The 18,455-nt window shown below is 45.4% G+C and overlaps 1 protein-coding gene across 1 annotated transcript in view; it reads left to right on the top strand.

Annotated features, from left to right (window-relative positions):
- Window positions 1-18,455, top strand: part of APCDD1 (APC down-regulated 1) — a 179,028-nt gene that overhangs the window by 114,613 nt on the left and 45,960 nt on the right. Inside the window, exon 3 of the mRNA XM_073550974.1 lies at window positions 10,549-11,080. Within this exon, the coding sequence (XP_073407075.1) occupies window positions 10,549-11,080 (532 nt within the window). The remainder of the gene's footprint in view (window positions 1-10,548; window positions 11,081-18,455) is intronic.

Raw genomic sequence — 18,455 nt, 5'->3', positions numbered from 1 at the left:
ATGATGATATCATCCAGGTATATCAATGTGGCCTCAAAATTGAGATCTCCCAGACACTGCTCCATCAACCGCTGAAAGGTCCCCGGGGCATTGGCCTGTCCAAACGGCATTCGAATAAACTCAAATAGCCCCATAGGAAGAATGAACGCTGTCTTTGCCCTGTCTTCTTCTGACATGGGTACCTGCCAGTACCCACTGGCCAGGTCCAAAGTAGAAAAGTACGTCGCCTTCCGCAAGGCAGACAAGGATTCTTCTATTCGGGGTAGAGGGTACGAGTCTTTGATAATACAAGCATTCAGCTTTCGATAGTCCATGCAGAATCGTAAGGTGCCATCCTTTTTGCGGACCAACACAATAGGAGCCACCCAGGGGCTTTCTCGAATCACTCCCTTTCGTAGCATTTGGGCCAGCAAAGTTTTCACCTCTTGGTAGAGTTGTGGAGGAATCTGTCGATATTGTTCACGGATGGGGGCTGCTCCTGCCGTGGGAATTCCATGGGTGATGGTGGTGGTACATCCAAAATCTTCCTCATGACTAGCAAATACCTCGTGGTACTGTCCGAGCAGTGTTTTTATCTGAGAGAGCTGGGCTGCAGTTAGTCCAGAGAGTTCGGCCCGCATTTGTTCCAGGATGATTCGACCCTTTTCCTGAGTTGAAATTTCGGTAGCCTGTAGAGTACGGATAGTTACTGCCCAGGGGTCCTCGGATTGCACTCTCAATTGAACTGCAGGGGCCAGTAGTACTTATTCAAAAGGACTTACTAGCTTGACCAATTCTGTGCGGGACTTCAGGGTGATGTCTTGGTCTTCAAGGTTGACGCAGCGCACCAGGACAGTCCCCTTCTGCACTGTGGTCAGGGAGCGAGCCACCAGTATGCCAGGGGGTAAGCTCTCCGAGTAGCATGGCTCCACCTGCATCTCCATGCCTTCCAATGGTATCGGGGCTCGGATGGGCATGGCCACCACTCTCTGTCCAGGGGGCAGTACAAGCAGTGGAGCCGCTGGCGCGATGACTTTGCCCAGGGCCTCGCCCTCCTGGCAGTCCTGAAGGACTCGTGCTTCTCGCACCAACTGCTGGAATACCTGTCCTTGGGCCATGCGGGAACCCCACTGTTTCAAGGTCTCATGCGTGGGATCATTGAGGAATAGGTTGCCAAACTCCCGCAGTATGTTCATGCCCAGAATGACTGGGTGCTGTTTATCAGTTTCTCTGTGGGTCAGAACCACTCCTCTGCGGCCGAGGAATTTGCCGCACAGCGTCACCTGTACCCACACCACCCCGGCAACAGGGACCGGTAGTTGATTGGCGGCTACCAGTCTGATCATGAGCCCCCACTGGGGTCTCGCTGCCTCAGGGAAATTCTGCCGGAAATAAGTTGCAGGCATAGTTGTTACTTGTGACCCCGAATTCACCAGGCACTGGACGGTACGGCCCTCAACTTCAGCCCATACCACCGGACACTTTGCGACCAAATTTTGGGGACTTCCACCACCCCAATTGTGGTTTCTGGCTCCGAGCGGCGTCCCCCCAGCCCAGAGCCCTCTAGTTTAAAGGCCGCTGGGGTGGGTATCTCCCACGCCGCAGACACTCTCGGGCGGAGTGGCCCGGTTCCCCGCACTCATAGCACCGGGTCTGCAAGGACTGTTCGCCCCGGGTGGGGCGGGGGCCCCAGGGATCAGGGTTGAAACTAGGCCGGCCAGTCCCAGACTCAGTCCTTCCTTTCACTTCAGCCAACTCGCCCTGGATGTTCTTCAACTCCTGCTACATTTCCTCTACCCATTGAGGCTCCGCAACTGCGTTCAGGGAAGCCTCCACACTCCGGACCTTCCCCACGGGGACCGCCATTCCCTGCTCCTGTTCTCGAGCGCGTGCTTCACTTCCCACCTTGGAAAAGTCTATACGTGGATTCATTCTAATCTGCTCCCGTAATGCCTGCTTTATCAACGGGTCCCGCAGTCCAGTCACCAACAGGTCGCGTAGTGTAATGTCAACAGGTCCTACCCCTACGCCGTCTTTTCTTTCGATGGCCGTGTGTAACTCTTGGAGGACATTCATATACTGGGTGATGGTCTCCCCCTCCCCCTGCATCCGACTGAACAACCGGGTTCTTAACTCTCCCACATTGGTTGGGTCCCCATGGGTCTGTTCTAAAATCTGCAAAACCTTATCAAAGGTCTTGCGGTGTCCCGAGGGTTTTAACATCACTGAATTCCAAGCCTAACCATCTAATGCCACGATAGCTACTTCTGCTTCCAGGTCAGGAGTCATCGGATGCATTCGAAAGAGCCCCCGCTTTCGCTATGTCCAGCTACATAGCATGGTATTGGAGCCGGAAAATCTAGGCAGGTTGCTCAGCATAGCCCCCAACGAAATGCTGGAACGAGGGCCCTCGTCAACTGTTGAGTTCACGGCCCTGCCCTGGTCTGGGGCGTAGTTGTCCGCGCTTGGAGACTGCATCCTGCCGACTACACCAAGTGTAGGTAACAGCAGGTTCGCAGGATGCAGTGACGAGACGCGAGACTGGTTGAACTTTGAAAAGCAAACTTTTTATAATTTAAAGCCGCTAGGGCTATACTAAGCAACCAAAAAGGGATAACAACAGTTGTCCTCGCAGGGACTCAGTACAACCAAACACTATTTAAAAAAAACACGACTAACCCGGCCGAGGCCGGTTACTATGGGGCCACGGTATGGCCGTCTACGGGTCCTTATACGCTATAATGTCACTTATCCGTCCTGACATCCCTCGGCGTCTCTGTGGAAGCTGCGTTGCTGGTGAAGCTGCTTTGGTGTCTTTGATAAGGCTGCTCTGGCGTCTTTGATGAGGCCGCGCTGGCGTCTTTGATGAGGCTGCCTTGGCGTCACAGCCGCTGGGCCCAGCTGCTGAAGATTTGGAGTAGTCTTTGGGCGCCCCAGCGCCCAGGAGGAGTTTGGGCACAACAGGCCCTGATGGAGTCTTGAGATGAAGTAACCCTGTTGTGAGTTCATTTTCCCCTTCGTCACTGAGGTCTGGTGAACTCCCTATTCTGGTAAAGGAAGGTAATGAGCCTGATTATCAGGCACCTGAGCCTAATGAGGATGACTGGCTGAGTGGAGTCACGGACTGGATATAAGGCTGCCGATGCCCTTCTGCCCTGCGGGTGATTTCTCTGTGGACTTCTAGGACACCAGTCTGATTCCTGCTCCTCTAAAGCCAAGTTTTCTGCTTTGCCTGTTAGCATTTGTGTTTTGTTTTTGTTTTCCTTGCTTTTCTGGATTCTGCCACTCCCTGCTGGGGTGAGCTGTATCTCCTTTTGCCAGTTGCTCTGTCTTCAGAATATTCATGAGTACTGACATAGCTTTTTTGAAACCTAGCGTCTTCAGGGCCTTTTTCACTGTCAGTCTGTTGGCTCTTATTTTCATAGGGTTTTTCACGGATTGCAGACAGCAGCCTTCCTGTCCTTTCCTATCTAGTTAGCTTGGGCCCCGTCTTTGCTCAGTCTATCTTTCTGTCTGTGTTAGTGTTTTCATCTTGCTTCACCGTCATTATATGTTGGGGGCTGCCTATTGCTTTGGGGTCTGCTCTGGGGCAGTTTAGATTTCCCCTTTCTTTCTTTAGGCCTATTTAATTCTCCGGCTGTGATCGAGGGGTCTAGGGCATCGTAGGAACCCCCCACGGCTACTGTTAGTTGTTGTGGATAGGATCAGGGGTCTGCAATCCGATAGCTGCCAACCTCTCTGGTTTTCTGGACTTAGCTAGCATTTCTGTTTTTGCCTCCTACGGTGACTCAATCATAACAGAATCACCCGCCATACCACAGATCCTAGGGTACTCAATAGCAGGAAAGAATTGTGTTTAAAAAAAAAAAAGAAAGAGTGTATATTCTTTCCTCGATATCTCTGAGGCCGTAGGGGGAATTTTTTTTTCTCTCAATGGAGATAAAGCAATTGTCTGATCGTGTGGAGCAGCTCGCTGCGGAAGTGCGGGGAATTTCCGCCTACCTTGCTCGTTCGCATGCTGTTGAACCAAAGATCCCTACACCTGATGTATTTTTTGGGGATCGATCTAAATTTTTGAGTTTCAAAAATAATTGTAAATTATTTTTTGCCTTGAAGCCTAACTCGTCAGGGAGCTCCACGCAGCAGGTTAAAATTTTCATCTCTTTGCTGCGTGGCGATCCCCAGGATTGGGCGTTTTCTTTGAAACCAGATGATCCTATTCTGACTAATGTGAATGCATTCTTTCAAGCTTTGGGGTTGTTGTATGACGAACCTAATGCTATTGATCAGGCTGAAAAGACCCTGTTGGCATTGAACCAGGGTCGAGATTCTGCAGAGTTGTACTGTCAAAAGTTCCGAAAGTGGGCGGTCCTTACTACCTGGAATGATAATGCCTTGGCTGCTCTCTTTCGGAAGGGTTTGTCAGAAGCCGTAAAAGATACTATGGTGGGATTTTTCTGTTCCCTCTGGTCTGGACAATTCTATGTCATTAGCCATTCAGGTTGATCGGCGTTTACGTGAACGCAGGATTGCACGAGAGGTGTTGCCACTGGTTGAACAGACGTCTGAACCTATGCAATGTGATAGAGTTTTGTCTAAGGCGCAACGTCAGGAGTTCAGAAGGCATAATAAGCTGTGTTTTTTCTGTGGAGATGCCTCGCATATTATTTCTGTTTGTCCTAAACGAGAGAAACGCTTTGCACACACGTTTTCTGTTGGTGGTGTTCAACCTAAGTTTCTTCTGGCAATTACTCTGATCTGCTCCCTGTCCACATTTTCCGCCAAGGCTTTTGTGGATTCGGGAGCAGCGCTAAACCTAATGGACTTGGATTTTGCTAAACGTTGTGGATTTCCGATGACACCTCTGCAGACGCCTATCCCTTTGAGGGGGATTGATGCTACTCCTTTGGCTAAAAGTAAACCTCAGTTTTGGACCCAGGTGGTCATGCGGGTCGCCCCAGACCATCAAGAAAATTGCAGATTTTTGGTATTGCATGGTCTGCATGATGCCGTTGTTCTGGGGTTTCCCTGGTTGCAAATTCATAATCCAGTTTTGGATTGGAAATCTGTGTCTGTGGTGAGTTGGGGTTGTCGGTGTGCCTTTAGTGAGGCTCCTGTTTTTTCCACCTCTCCTTAGTCGCATGATGTTCCTGACTATTTGGCGGACTTTTATGATGTATTTAGTGAGAATGAGTCTGCGTCCTTGCCTCCTCATAGGAGTTATGACTGTGCTATTGAACTAAGCCCGGGGTGTAAATTTCCCAAGGGTCGGCTCTTCAATTTATCTGTACCCGAGCACGAGGCTATGCAGTCCTATATTAAGGAGGTGTTGGAGAAGGGTCATATTAGACCATCCCCTTCACCCTTAGGTGCCGGTTTTTTTTTTGTGGCCAAAAAGGATGGTTCTTTAAGGCCTTGTATTGATTATCGTGCCCTCAATAAAATTACTATTAAATATCAGTATCCGTTACCCCTGATTTCGGATCTATTCTCTAGAGTTAGAGGTGCTTGCTGGTTTACCAAGCTTGACCTCAGGGGGGCGTATAATCTTATCCGCATTAAGCAGGGGAATGAATGGAAGACGGCGTTTAATACTCCGGAGGGACATTTTGAGTACCTGGTGATGCCTTTTGGGCTCACTAACGCCCCTTCTGTCTTCCAGTGCTTCATGAACGATATTTTCCGAGACTTTGTTGATAAATTTTTGATTATCTATCTGGATGATATTTTGATCTTCTCCAAGAATTGGGATTCTCATGTGGAACATATTCGGACTGTGTTCCGGATCTTGAGGGAGAATTCCCTGTATGTCAAAGGATCGAAATGCCTTTTTGGAGTACAGAGGATTTCATTTTTGGGATTTATTTTGTCTCTGTCAACTATTGAAATGGACCCGGCCAAGGTACAGGCCATTTATGATTGGGTTCAGTCCACTTCTTTGAAGGCCCTCCAGAGGTTTTTGGGTTTTGCTAATTTTTATCGGAAATTTATAGCAAAATTTTCTAGTATTGCCAAGCCATTGACTGATCTGACTAAAAAGGGGGCTGATGTGTTGAATTGGTCTCCGGAGGCTGTTGCTTCCTTTCAGGAGCTGAAGCGAAGATTTACCTACGCCCCGGTTTTGCGGCAACCTGATGTCTCACTCCCGTTCCAGGTAGAGGTGGATGCTTCTGAGATTGGTGCAGGAGCTGTTTTGTCCCAAAAGGATCCTGTAACATCTAAAATGAATCCCTGTGCTTTCTTTTCCCGAAAGTTCTCTCCATCTGAACGTAACTATGATGTGGGGAATCGGGAACTGTTGGCCATGAAATGGGCATTTGAGGAGTGGAGACATTGGTTGGAGGGAGCTAAACATCAAGTTGTGGTCCTCACTGACCACAAGAATTTGATTTACCTAGAGTCGGCTAAACGCTTGAACCCTAGACAGGCTAGGTGGGCCTTGTTTTTTACACGTTTTGATTTTGTGGTCTCTTTTCTTCCTGGAACTAAGAATGTCAAGGCAGACGCCCTCTCTAGGAGTTTCTTTGCTGATTCTCCTGTGGTGACCAAGCCTGCTACCATCTTAGGCGAAGGGGTAGTTCTTTCTGCCATCTCGCCCGATTTGAGACTTGCTCTGCAAGAGTTCCAGGAGGACAAACCTGAGCGTTGTCCCAGTGGAAAGTTGTATGTTCCTGACCAGTGGAAGAAGAGAGTGATGTCTGAAGTTCATTGCTCTGCATTGGCTGGTCATCCAAGTATTTTTGGTACTAGATATCTGGTGAGTCGCTCTTTTTGGTGGCCCACCTTGTCTCATGATGTCAGGAATTTTGTGCTGTCCTGTGGGACTTGCTCCCTGTCTAAATCTTGTTCTCGCTCTAGTGGGTTGTTGATGCCTTTGCCGGTCCCCAGGAGGCCATGGACCCATATTTCAATGGATTTCATCTCTAATATGCCGGTCTCTCAAAGAATGACTGTTATTTGGGTGATTTGTGATAGGTTCTCTAAGATGGTTCATCTTGCACCACTCCCTAAGTTGCCATCTTCCTCTGAGTTGGTGCCCGTTTTTGCAACAGGTGGTTCGTTTACACAGGATTCCAGAGAACATTGTATCTGACAGAGGAGTTCAGTTTGTGTCTAGATTTTGGAGGACCTTCTGTTCCAAGCTGGGAATTCAGTTGTCCTTCTCCTCTGCTTTTCACCCTCAGACCAATGGGCAGACAGAGAACAAACCAGACCTTGGAGTCGTATTTGAGATGTTTTATTTCCGCTGATCAGGATGATTGGGTTTCATTTTTGCCCTTGGCCGAATTTGCTTTAAATAATAGAGCTAGTTCTGCCACTTTGATGTCACCTTTTTTTTTGTAACTTTGGGTTTCATCCTCGATTTTCTTCAGGGCAGGTGGAGCCTTCTGCCTGCCCAGGTGTTGACACTGTGGTGGAGAGAATGCACCAGATCTGGGACCAAGTGGTGGATAAGTTATCTCTCTCCCAGGAAAAGGCCCAGCGGTTTTCCAATCGACATAGGACCATTGGTCCCCAGTTTAAGATTGGTGATATGGTGTGGTTATCATCAAAAAATATTGCTATGAAGGTGGCTTCTCCTAAGTTTAAGCCTAGATTTATTGGACCTTACAAGATTTTGGAGATTATTAATCCGGTCTCTTTTCGTTTGACTCTTCCTGTCACATTTAAAATCCATAATGTGTTCCATAAGTCCTTGTTGAAGAGGTTTGTTGAACCAGTTGTTCCTGGGGTGGCACCTCCAGACCCTGTATTGGTTGAAGGTAACATGGAATATGAGGTAGAGAAAATACTGGATTCCCGTCTGGCTAGACGGAGACTCCAGTATTTGGTTAAGTGGAAGGGTTATGGTCAGGAGGACAATTCCTGGGTCTCTGCCTCTGATATTCATGCCAAAAGATTGGTGCGTGCCTTTCATCGGGCTCACCCTGATCGCCCTGGTGGCGTGGTTGAGGGTTCAGTGACCCCTCCTCAAGGGGGAGGTACTGTTGTGAGTTCATTTTCCCCTTCTGAACTCCCTATTCTGGTAAAGGAAGGTAATGAGCCTGATTATCAGGCACCTGAGCCTAATGAGGATGACTGGCTGAGTGGAGTCACGGACTGGATATAAGGCTGCCGACGCCCTTCTGCCCTGCGGGTGATTTCTCTGTGGACTTCTAGGTCACCAGTCTGATTCCTGCTCCTCTAAAGCCAAGTTTTCTGCTTTGCCTGTTAGCATTTGTGTTTTGTTTTTGTTTTCCTTGCTTTTCTGGATTCTGCCATTCCCTGCTGGGGTGAGCTGTATCTCCTTTTGCCGGTTGCTCTGTCTTCAGACTATTCCTGAGTACTGACATAGCTTTTTTGAAGCCTAGCGTCTTCAGGGCCTTTTTCACTGTCAGTCTGTTGGCTCTTATTTTCATAGGGTTTTTCACGGATTGCAGACAGCAGCCTTCCTGTCCTTTCCTATCTAGTTAGCTTGGGCCCCGTCTTTGCTCAGTCTATCTTTCTGTCTGTGTTAGTATTTTCATCTTGCTTCACCGTCATTATATGTTGGGGGCTGCCTATTGCTTTGGGGTCTGCTCTTGGGCAGTTTAGATTTCCCCTTTCTTTCTTTAGGCCTATTTAATTCTCCGGCTGTGATCGAGGGGTCTAGGGCATCGTAAGAATCCCCCACGGCTACTGTTAGTTGTTGTGGATAGGATCAGGGGTCTGCAATCCGATAGCTGCCAACCTCTCTGGTTTTCTGGACTTAGCTAGCATTTCTGTTTTTGCCTCCTACGGTGACTCAATCATAACATAACCCCCTGTTGTAACAGCGGGGATGCGCTTGTTAGCGAGTTCAATGGGACTCCTGTCCCCAAGCAGGGTTGTGTCACAGTGCCCAAGAGTGGCGGTTTACTGGCCGTGCGCACAGCCTGGGGCTGTGTGCAGAGTGTCTCTGTTGACGAGGAACAGGCCCCAACTGCCGACTGCCGCGGGATGAAGGCGGCTGTGAGCGGTGATAGACAGGCCGCAACCACGGGCTGACGTGTAACGGCAGCGTCCGTGGGTGGCAGCGGTTAGGCCGCAACCGCGGGTTGAAGGGGGATGGCAGCAGCCGGAAGAGGGAGCGGACAGGCCACGGAGGGCTCGAGCTCAGCGGTAGCGGCCGAGGATGACCGGGGGCAGATCGTAACCCGGGATTGAGGTGAAGAGACAGTCCCCTGTCGGTAAGCTCGGTGCCTCTTTCCTGAGGGCCACTCCCCTTGCTGTCCTGTCACTCTCAACAGTCCACTCTCCTCCTCTGTTCCCCGGGTACTGTTTCCTTAGGAACTCTGATGGCGGTCCCCTTGGGTCCGGCCCGGACACTCTGTGGGGGTCCTCCTCCCTACACATGCTTCAGTGTTGCGCGGTGGCCACCGATGGTCTGATTGACCGAAATGTTTGTATGTATACTTCCTACTTCAGCACGTGGATTATATTAAAATTTTCACTTCAGCAATTTTTGTGTGCCAAGTTTACTTTTTGCTAAGCTGGTCATACCCAACTATTCCATGTAATATTCTATGTAATAACCTAGTTGTCCGCCTTTGCACCTGCTATAGCTTTCCAATAGCATTTTTTGAATGTGGAGCCCAAAACTGGTCCCATATTCAAGATGTAGCCTTATGAGTGATTTACAGAGGGGTAACGTTAAACTGGGACCATAGGTTTTCATCTCTAGTTATGTAATTAATTCATGGGTATTATATATGGTGATGTAGTTAGTTCACATTTATAATTAATCCACATAACTTGCAGAAAGTATTATTCAGCAGAATACTGTCATGCCCTGTTGACCATTTGTAATCAGGGGGATGATCAGCCATGTTGGAAACAGGTCATCAATCTATTGTTGTCCATTCTGTTGATGAAGAGATCTGGAGATGAGCACCTTGAGACGTGCAGTTTTTAGAATGGTCTCACTTTTGGGTATTTTCTGTCGTATTGACCCCCAAACTCAATTCAATTTGAGGTGGTCCCTAAAAAAATGGTTTTGTAAATTTTGTTGGAAAAATGAGAAATCGCTGGTCAACTTTTAACCCTTATAACATCCTAACAAAAAAAATTATGTTTCCAAAATTATGCTGATGTAAAATTGACATGTGGGAAATTGTATTTATTAACTATTTTGTATAGCAGGACTCTCTGATTTAAGGGCATAAAAATTAAAAGTTTTATAATTGCTAAATTTCCAAAATTTTTGCCAAACTTTCATTTTTTTCATAAATAAACGCAAGTCATATAGAATAAATTTTACCACTAGCATGAAGTACAATATGCCACAAAAAAAAATTCTCAGAATCAGTAGAATTCATTGAAGCATTCCAGAGCTATAACCTCATAAAGTGACATGGTCAGAATTATAAAGATTGGCTTGGTCATTAAGTACCAAATTGGCTCTGTCACTAAGGGGTTAATATAGCCTACAAAGCTGTCTATGCAATGACTTTTTGGATTAAAAGAAATTTAAACTAAATTAATTTGGTGGAATTTGCATTAACAACATAGCAGCAAGTTTTTGTTATTTAATATATATTTTATTAATTCTAAATTATTTTAACATTTCAGATGTGAAGTTCGGTCAGGACCTGAATTTGTCACAAGATCCTACAATTTTTATACCAATAATACCTTCAAAGCATATCAGTTCTACTATGGAGGCAACCACTGTACAAACCCCACCTACACCCTGGTTATTCGGGGAAAGATACGTCTTCGGCAAGCATCATGGATTGTTCGTGGTGGGACTGAGGCTGATTACCAGCTTCATCATGTGCAGCTAGTACCTCACAGTGAAACCGTAGCTGAGAACCTCACATGGTTGGTGAATCAGACATGTCCTGGGATCATACCCGCCGATAAGCCGTGGAAAAGTGATGTCAGCTATGACTTGTGGAGAGAAGACAATAGTATTAAATGTTTGGAGGCTCTCAATTTTGCAATGCATGAACTTCAGCTTATCCGTGTGGAAAAGCAGTACCTGCATCATAACCTGGACCATCTGGTGGAGGAACTGTTCCTTGGAGATATTCACACAGACATCACTCATAGAATGTATTACAGACCATCCAGCTATCAACCAGCTCTGCAGAATGCCAAGGTAGATTTCATTTCTCCTTATTTCAAATACTAATACTAAACTATTGTCAATTTAACTCTTGTCACACTTATTTTCTTGGCTAACCTATAGCAGCAACAGCTCCATGTATAGATACAGCAAACATTTTTTTGATCATTCAGATCAGATCATTCTGTGTTTTTAGGAGACTTTATCATGAAGCACAGACATAATTGAGATAAAAGGTAATATACAAAGTGTCAGGTGCCTTAGCAAACATTTCAGAGTAGTAGTGCCCACTAAAACCCCAATTTGGGTGCTACAGAGTTGCCCATGCTGTATCACAAAAATGTTTTCCCCAGCTGACTAATTGAAAAAGATCCACTAATTAGCCAGGGATCCTCCCTAGATGATTAGCCAAAAGAAACACGCCGTTAAAGGCTTATTCCCACATAGCAAGTTATCTCTTATCCATATGATTGGGGGTAACTTGCAATCACCAGGGCATGTGACTGCTGTCTATGGGACTGCTGGAAAGAAAGTTTTGAACTTGACTTTCTCCAGCATACCCGTTGACAATGAATAGAGCTGAGGACGAACTTGTGCACCTCCCATTCATTCACGGCAAGCGCGTGTAAAGGCCCATTCTCTGGGTTCCAGAACCTTGTTCTTGAGATCATTGGTAGTCTTAGCGGTAAGAATCCTAGCAATCAACAAGTTGTGGTTTGAGAATAATATAATTTGCTATTGTGGAAATAATCTTTTTAGGCCCTTTGGTTCGCACTTCAAAGGAGGGGAGAAGTAACTATACCGTGTGTTTTTGCATCTTGTCGTTTACTATTCATAAAGGGCCTAATATATAAAGAGGTAACAGATAGGGATGAACGGACCCATGAGAGCTCAGGTTCGTCGGAATCGACCAAAATTTTTCTCTCTCGTTCGCTCATCTTTAGCAAGGAAAGGCAGTCCCGGCAGTTTCTTCCCACTTGCTCCCCTTGAGTGACAGGTATCTCATTGCACGTATAGAAAGTAACCTGACAGTCATTGGCAGCGGGCAGAGAGAAGCTGCCAGGGACCGGTATTTCTGGCTAGTTATTTATGCGGCTTGGTACCCGACTGATTTTGAACTTTTTCTCAGAAACCTTGCAATGTTTCAGCGTCAAACATACATGGCTGAAACCATACAGCCAGTGCCCGACACGTGCTGCCCATGGATTAGACATCTTGTATCAGGGGTCAGGTTCTTTTTTAACAGTGTCACACCTGTCAGCAGTTTGGGTATGGCATTTTAGCTCAGCTACATTAAAGTTAATTCAATCTTGTTCTTATAAGCTTGGACAGTATTTTAATATGTCAAGCAAATGGGTTAGAACGGCAATAAGAGACAGCTCTGTTTAGACTTGTCCCCACCACAAATTCTGGCAGCTTTCTGCCTACGTACAGTGTACCAAGAAAGTTGGAATCAGTGGTGGGGTGGGACTATACAGAGCTCAGCATGGCTGAGTGGTTAGCACTGCTCCAAAGGTCTTGGGTTCAAATCCCTCCAAGGACAACATGGGCGAGGAGTTTGCATGTTGTCCCTGTGTTTGCGTGGGTTTCCTCCAGGTTCTCTGGTTTCGTCCCACTCTCCAAAGACATACTGATAGGGAACTTAGATTGTGACCCCCAATGGGGACAGTAATGATGATGTATGTAAAGCGCAGCAGAATATGATGGTGCTATGTGAGCAAAGCATAATAATAATAGAGGACTGGTACATCTGCAGCAGATAAAACAGTCAATTATCAAAACTACAGCAAGCAGCACAATAAGTGATACATCATTGGAATCAGGTTCTCTGCCCCTACATCATGCTGCTCTCAGATGGGGTAGCACATACCTGGTGACAGATTCCCTTTAAGATATCACCAACACACAGTTACAAAGTAGCCTTCACTACCGCTAGTCTCCGTTTATTGAGTCTAATTGCTGCTCCCCAGGGACAACACTTAGTAACTGGACACTAATCTTAGTAAGAATATTCAGACACATACGTGCTTCCTTAAACTCTTAACTTCCCCCTCGAGTAATGTGAACATGATAAGACATAGCATGAAGTGAGGTGCACTGTTTGCCTTTGTGCTGTTATCATTTCATTACTAAAATAATTATATTCATATCGGTCGGGCAAAAATAATCATTGGAAGGAATTAAAACAACAAGCACTCATAGAGACTAAATATTTAGATTGCTAGGCTGGGGAATGATCAGCGGTGTCTAGTTCTCTACTTGCTTGTGGCTTCAAATGAGCGATAATGAAAGGCCCAGGCTTGCCATGATGTGGAAGGCTGCCATAACCACAAAATCAGCCTTCAGGAAAACTGGCCACGTTCCAGACTCTCGCAGTCCTGATCTGACTTCAAGGTGATTATACACCACTCATGCTATACATAAAGAGTAGCATAGCAGGTTGCGCGCCCTTCCAAGGTTCCATATTATTATATTTCTTGGTTTTTCTAATTACTAAATATAAATTAAATTCAACACTGTCCGCTGAGGTTGTTTCAACTCTTTCACTATCTTGAGTGTCTGTTAATTTTATACCTCTCTGGTGGGATGATATTATGGAGACTTCTGTCTTGCCTAAGAGTCCATGGATTTGGCTAGTCTGTGGGCACACTGTCTCATACAGGGTGTCATCATGTGGGTCTTTACAGGGCACCAAATTCTCTCCCAGAAGAAGGTATACATTGCAGCAGGCCAATTTTTTCCTTCAAGGATACGTCCAAAGCCTGGAGGTACTTCAAAATACAGTTTGTAGATGGAGGCACTCCAAAATACAGTATGGGTTCATATACAACACCTGGCAAAAAATTATGGAATCACCGCCCTTGGAGGATGTTCATTAAGTTGTTTAATTTTATAGAAAAAAAGCAGATCACAATACTAATGTCATTTCAAAAGGCAACTTTCTGGCTTTAAGAAACAGTAAAAGAAATCAAGAACAAAAAATGTGGTAGTCAGTAATGGTTACTTTTTTAAACCAAGCATAGGGGAAAAATTATGGTATCACTCAATTCTGAGGAAAAAATTATGGAATCATGAAGAACAAACCAACAAAAAAACACTCCAACACATCGCTAGTATTTTGTTGCCCCACTTCTGGCTTTTGTAACAGCTTACAGTCTCTGAGGCATGGACTAAATGAGTGTCAAACAGTACTCTTCATCAATCTGGCTCCAACTTTCTCTGATTGCTGTTGCCAGATCAGCTTTGCAGGTTGGAGCCTTGTCATGGACCATTTTCTTCAACTTCCACCAAAAATTTTCAATTGGATTGAGATCAGGACTATTTGCAGGCCATGACATTGACCTTATGTATCTTTTTTCAAGGAATGTTTTCCCAGTTTTTGCTCTATGGCAGGATGCATTATCATCTTGAAAATGATTTCATCATCCCCAAACATCCTTTCAATTGATGGGATAAGAAAAGTATCCAAAATATCAACATAAACTTGTGCATTTATTGAAGATGTAATGACAGCCATCTCCCCAGTGCCTTTACCTGACATGCAGCCCCAGATCATCAATGACTGTGGAAATTTGCATGTTCTCTTCAAGCAGTCATCTTTATAAATCTCATTGGAACAAAAGTTCCAGCATCATCACCTTGCCCAATGCAGATTCGCAATTCATCACTGAATATGACTTTCATCCAGTCATCCACAGACCACGATTGCTTTTCCTTATCCCATTGTAACCTTGTTTTTTTCTGTTTAGGTGTTAATGATGGCTTTCGTTTAGCTTTTCTGTATGTAAATCCCATTTCTTTTAGGCTGTTTCTTACAGTTCAGTCACAGACGTTGACTCCAGTTTCCTCCCATTCGTTCCTCATTTGTTTTGTTGTGCATTTCCTGTTTTGGAGACATATTGCTTTAGGCTGTGTGCACACGATGCAGATTTGCAGCGGTTCCGCAGCGGATTTTACCGCGCAAAAACGTTGCATATCCGCATTGTGATGTACAGTAGCCTTAAAATGAATGTAATAAAAAAACCGCTGTGCAGACGCTGCAGATTTTTCTGCGCGGTTTTCCCGCGGTACAAAATCCGCAGCATGTTACTTCTTTTGTGCTGTTTTCCATCTCCCCTGTCACCAAATCCGCAGGGGGAAAACCGCGATGGAAAACCGCACAAAAACCGCATGAAAACAGCATGAAAAATGGAAGAAATCCGCAGGAAAAATGCAGGTCATTTGACCTGCGGATTTCTTCCATTCTGCGCGGAAAAATCCGCAGGGCCAAAAAGTACGTCTGCACTCAGCCTAAAGCTTCCGGTCTTGACGCTTTGATGTCTTCCTTGGTCTACCAGTATGTTTGCCTTTAACAACCTTCCCATGTTGTTTGTATTTGGTCAATATTTTAGACACAGCTGACTGTGAACAACCAACATCTTTTGAAACATTGCGTGATGATTTACCCTCTTTTAAGAGTTTGATAATCCTCTCCTTTGTTTCAATTGAAATCTCTCGTGTTGGAGCCATGATTCATGTCAGTCCACTTGGTGCAACAGCTCTCCAAGGTGTGCTCACTCCTTTTTAGATGCAGACTAACGAGCAGATCTAATTTGATGCAGGTGTTAGTTTTGGGAATGAAAATTTACAGGGTGATTCCATAATTTTTTCCTCAAAATTGAGTGATTCCATAATTTTTTCCCTATGTTTGGTTTAAAAAAGTAACCATTACTGACTACCACCATTTTTTGTTCTTGATTTCTTTTAGCGTTTCTTAAAGCCAGAAAGTTGCCATTTGAAATGACTTCAGTTTTGTGCCATGTCTGTGATCTGCTTTTTTTCTAGAAAATTAAACAACTGAATGAACATCCTCCAAGGCCGGTGATTCCATAATTTTTGCCAGGGCTTGTAGACTCACATAAGCACATTCAAGATGTTACTAAATACAGATTTGCAATGTTGGTAAAAGGGAGAGATTATTATCAGGGCTTGCGTGCCATGACATGACTGTGCATTATTTCAGTGCTAAGACCTCACTGCTTGCATACTTCTTGGTCTGTACCTTTGCCAAGAGCATTGTTCTTGCACTCTACCATCACTTTGTGCATTATTCCTCATACTACGATGCCACTGTGCACACTATCCCTGTAGCCTTACTTCGCTGTGTGCATTAGGGGGCAATTCCAGGCACAACAAACCTAACCTCATTTGCAGACCTCTCTTGCTACAGAAGTGGTCTTGAATGCGCTTTCTTTAATACGTCTTCTTGGTTTTCTGAAGACAATCACGTGATTTTTCATAATTGTTTGTAATGAAGTTTTTCCTCCGTACGGCACATTACTAACTATATCTAGGTCGAATGTTTCTTTAGAAATAGATTGAGATCCCCATCATAGCAGAGGTTCTCTTTTATGTTCTGGATGTAAATTATTTTGTTTGATCTCTGTGCTCTTAGCAATGTAGAAGTCAGCCGGGTTCACAGCTCTACACACTTTAATGAATCGATAGTCCTTGCTAGTTGCAACAGGAACCTTTCAGATCAAGATAACCCAGCATGCTGCATTAAATTTCCCTTTTCAAAGCCAAAAATGTGTTGTTTTTTTTAATACACGGATATCAGAAATATATTTATGTTCTCGGACTCTGTCATAAATGAGAATTGAAAGCAAAAGAGAAACCCCATAGTCCTGAAATAGTCCTGTATGAATAGAAATGTATTTCTATGAATTTTATGAACAAATTATTATATGCTATAGTGTTGTAGATGATCAAAATATTACAGGAGAGAAGGTTCGTAATGCAATAAGGTAACGGAGCACATTGATGTTACATCTAGGAGAGAGGCATTTGAAGTGTGTCCCTTACATTTGCCCTATTTCTTGTCATGATCCAGGACGGGATTTCGCTTTGACCCGTCCTGGTTATACTATGGGTTAATTGTGCTGCCTCTCTCTGGCAGCAGGAGGCTATTTAGTGCTCACTGGACCTGGGTCCGGTGTCAGTTATACTCCTGCCCTCGGCTGAGTTAAGTGACCTCTTGTATACGTGTGCCTTGTGCCTGATATCTTGCTTGCTTGTTCGGTTGTGATCTGGTTCTGTCCCTGTTACGAGTTCTGCCTGACCCTCTTGTACTGCGCTACCTCTCGTGTATGACTCTCTGCTTGTGACCTGACTCCTGTCTGCTTGTCCCCTTGGTACCGCACCGCCCTCTTGTGTATGACCTTTGGCTCTGTCTGACTACCCGTCTGTTTGTCCCTCCTGTACCTCGTTTGCCCGTACCGCTGTGACCTCTGTTTTGCCTGACTCTGAGTTGTTGTATGGTGTCCTGTCCTATCTGAATACAGGACGCTAAGCCCCGCCCCCTTGCTGTCACATGACCATAGGTCCCGTGCAAGCTTACTCATTTTCAGTGTCCGCAGGTCCTATGCCTCTTTATCTTCCAGCGCTGACTGGACCCTGACACTATTAGCCTGAAGCACGCCTGGTCACCTCTGCTGCCCTGCTCCACAGGTATCTTTTAGCACTGCTTCTGTACTCAGGACACGTGCACTGGCTCTATGAGCAAGTGCAGTGCGGTGTCTCTGACATTATAACTGACCCATACCATTTTTTTTTCTCTGCTCCCATTCACCTGTGTGTGTGATGGATCCTGTGCACACTCTTTCTGAGCAGGTTAAGCATCTGACGCAGATGTCTCAGAAACTCTTTGGAGAACAAAGAGTCCTGGCTCAGTCTCAGCAGCTGATCGCTGACACTGTGCAGGGGGTTTTTTCATTGGGGGATCGGGATGTTACATTAATTTCCCCTGAGTCTCCAGTGAAGTTACCAGATACCTTTTCTGGAGATACAAATGACTTCAGAGTTTTCAAGGAGGGCTGTAAGCTTTTTTTTTTCCTTAAGACCACACTCTTCTGGGGATGAAAGTCAGAGAGTGGGGGTCATTATGTCTCTGTTAAGGGGAGCCCCCCAAGCTTGGGCTTTCTCCCTTCCTACCATGGCCCCTGAGCGTATGACTGTGGATGCATTTTTTTGAGGCCCTGGGACATATTTATGATGAGCCTGATCGGGTGCGTATGGCTGAGGACAGGCTGATGAACAGCATCGGACTGGAACACCTTGGGCCCACCAGAGAAAATCATTCTTGGGGCCCACTATGTAGCTGCATAGAGTTAAATACCAGACCACCAATTATGCGGTAAAACACGCTAATATCCGGGTATAATATAAGGTTGTACATGTCTTAATTATGTAGCAGGAGTTGGGGTAGCCCCCTCATAGAATATAAAGCAGCCCCCTCATAGAATATAATGTAGACCCCTCATAGAATATAATGCAGCCATCTCATAGAATATAATGCAGCCATCTCATAGAATATAATACTGCCCCCCTCATAGGGTATAATGCACCCCCTCATAGGGTATAATGCACC

The sequence above is a fragment of the Dendrobates tinctorius genome, unplaced genomic scaffold (genome assembly GCF_039654945.1).
Source record: "Dendrobates tinctorius isolate UK_male_01 unplaced genomic scaffold, ASM3965494v1 ptg000171l, whole genome shotgun sequence".
Taxonomy (NCBI): domain Eukaryota; kingdom Metazoa; phylum Chordata; class Amphibia; order Anura; family Dendrobatidae; genus Dendrobates; species Dendrobates tinctorius.
This window is presented reverse-complemented; position numbering and strand designations above follow the sequence as displayed.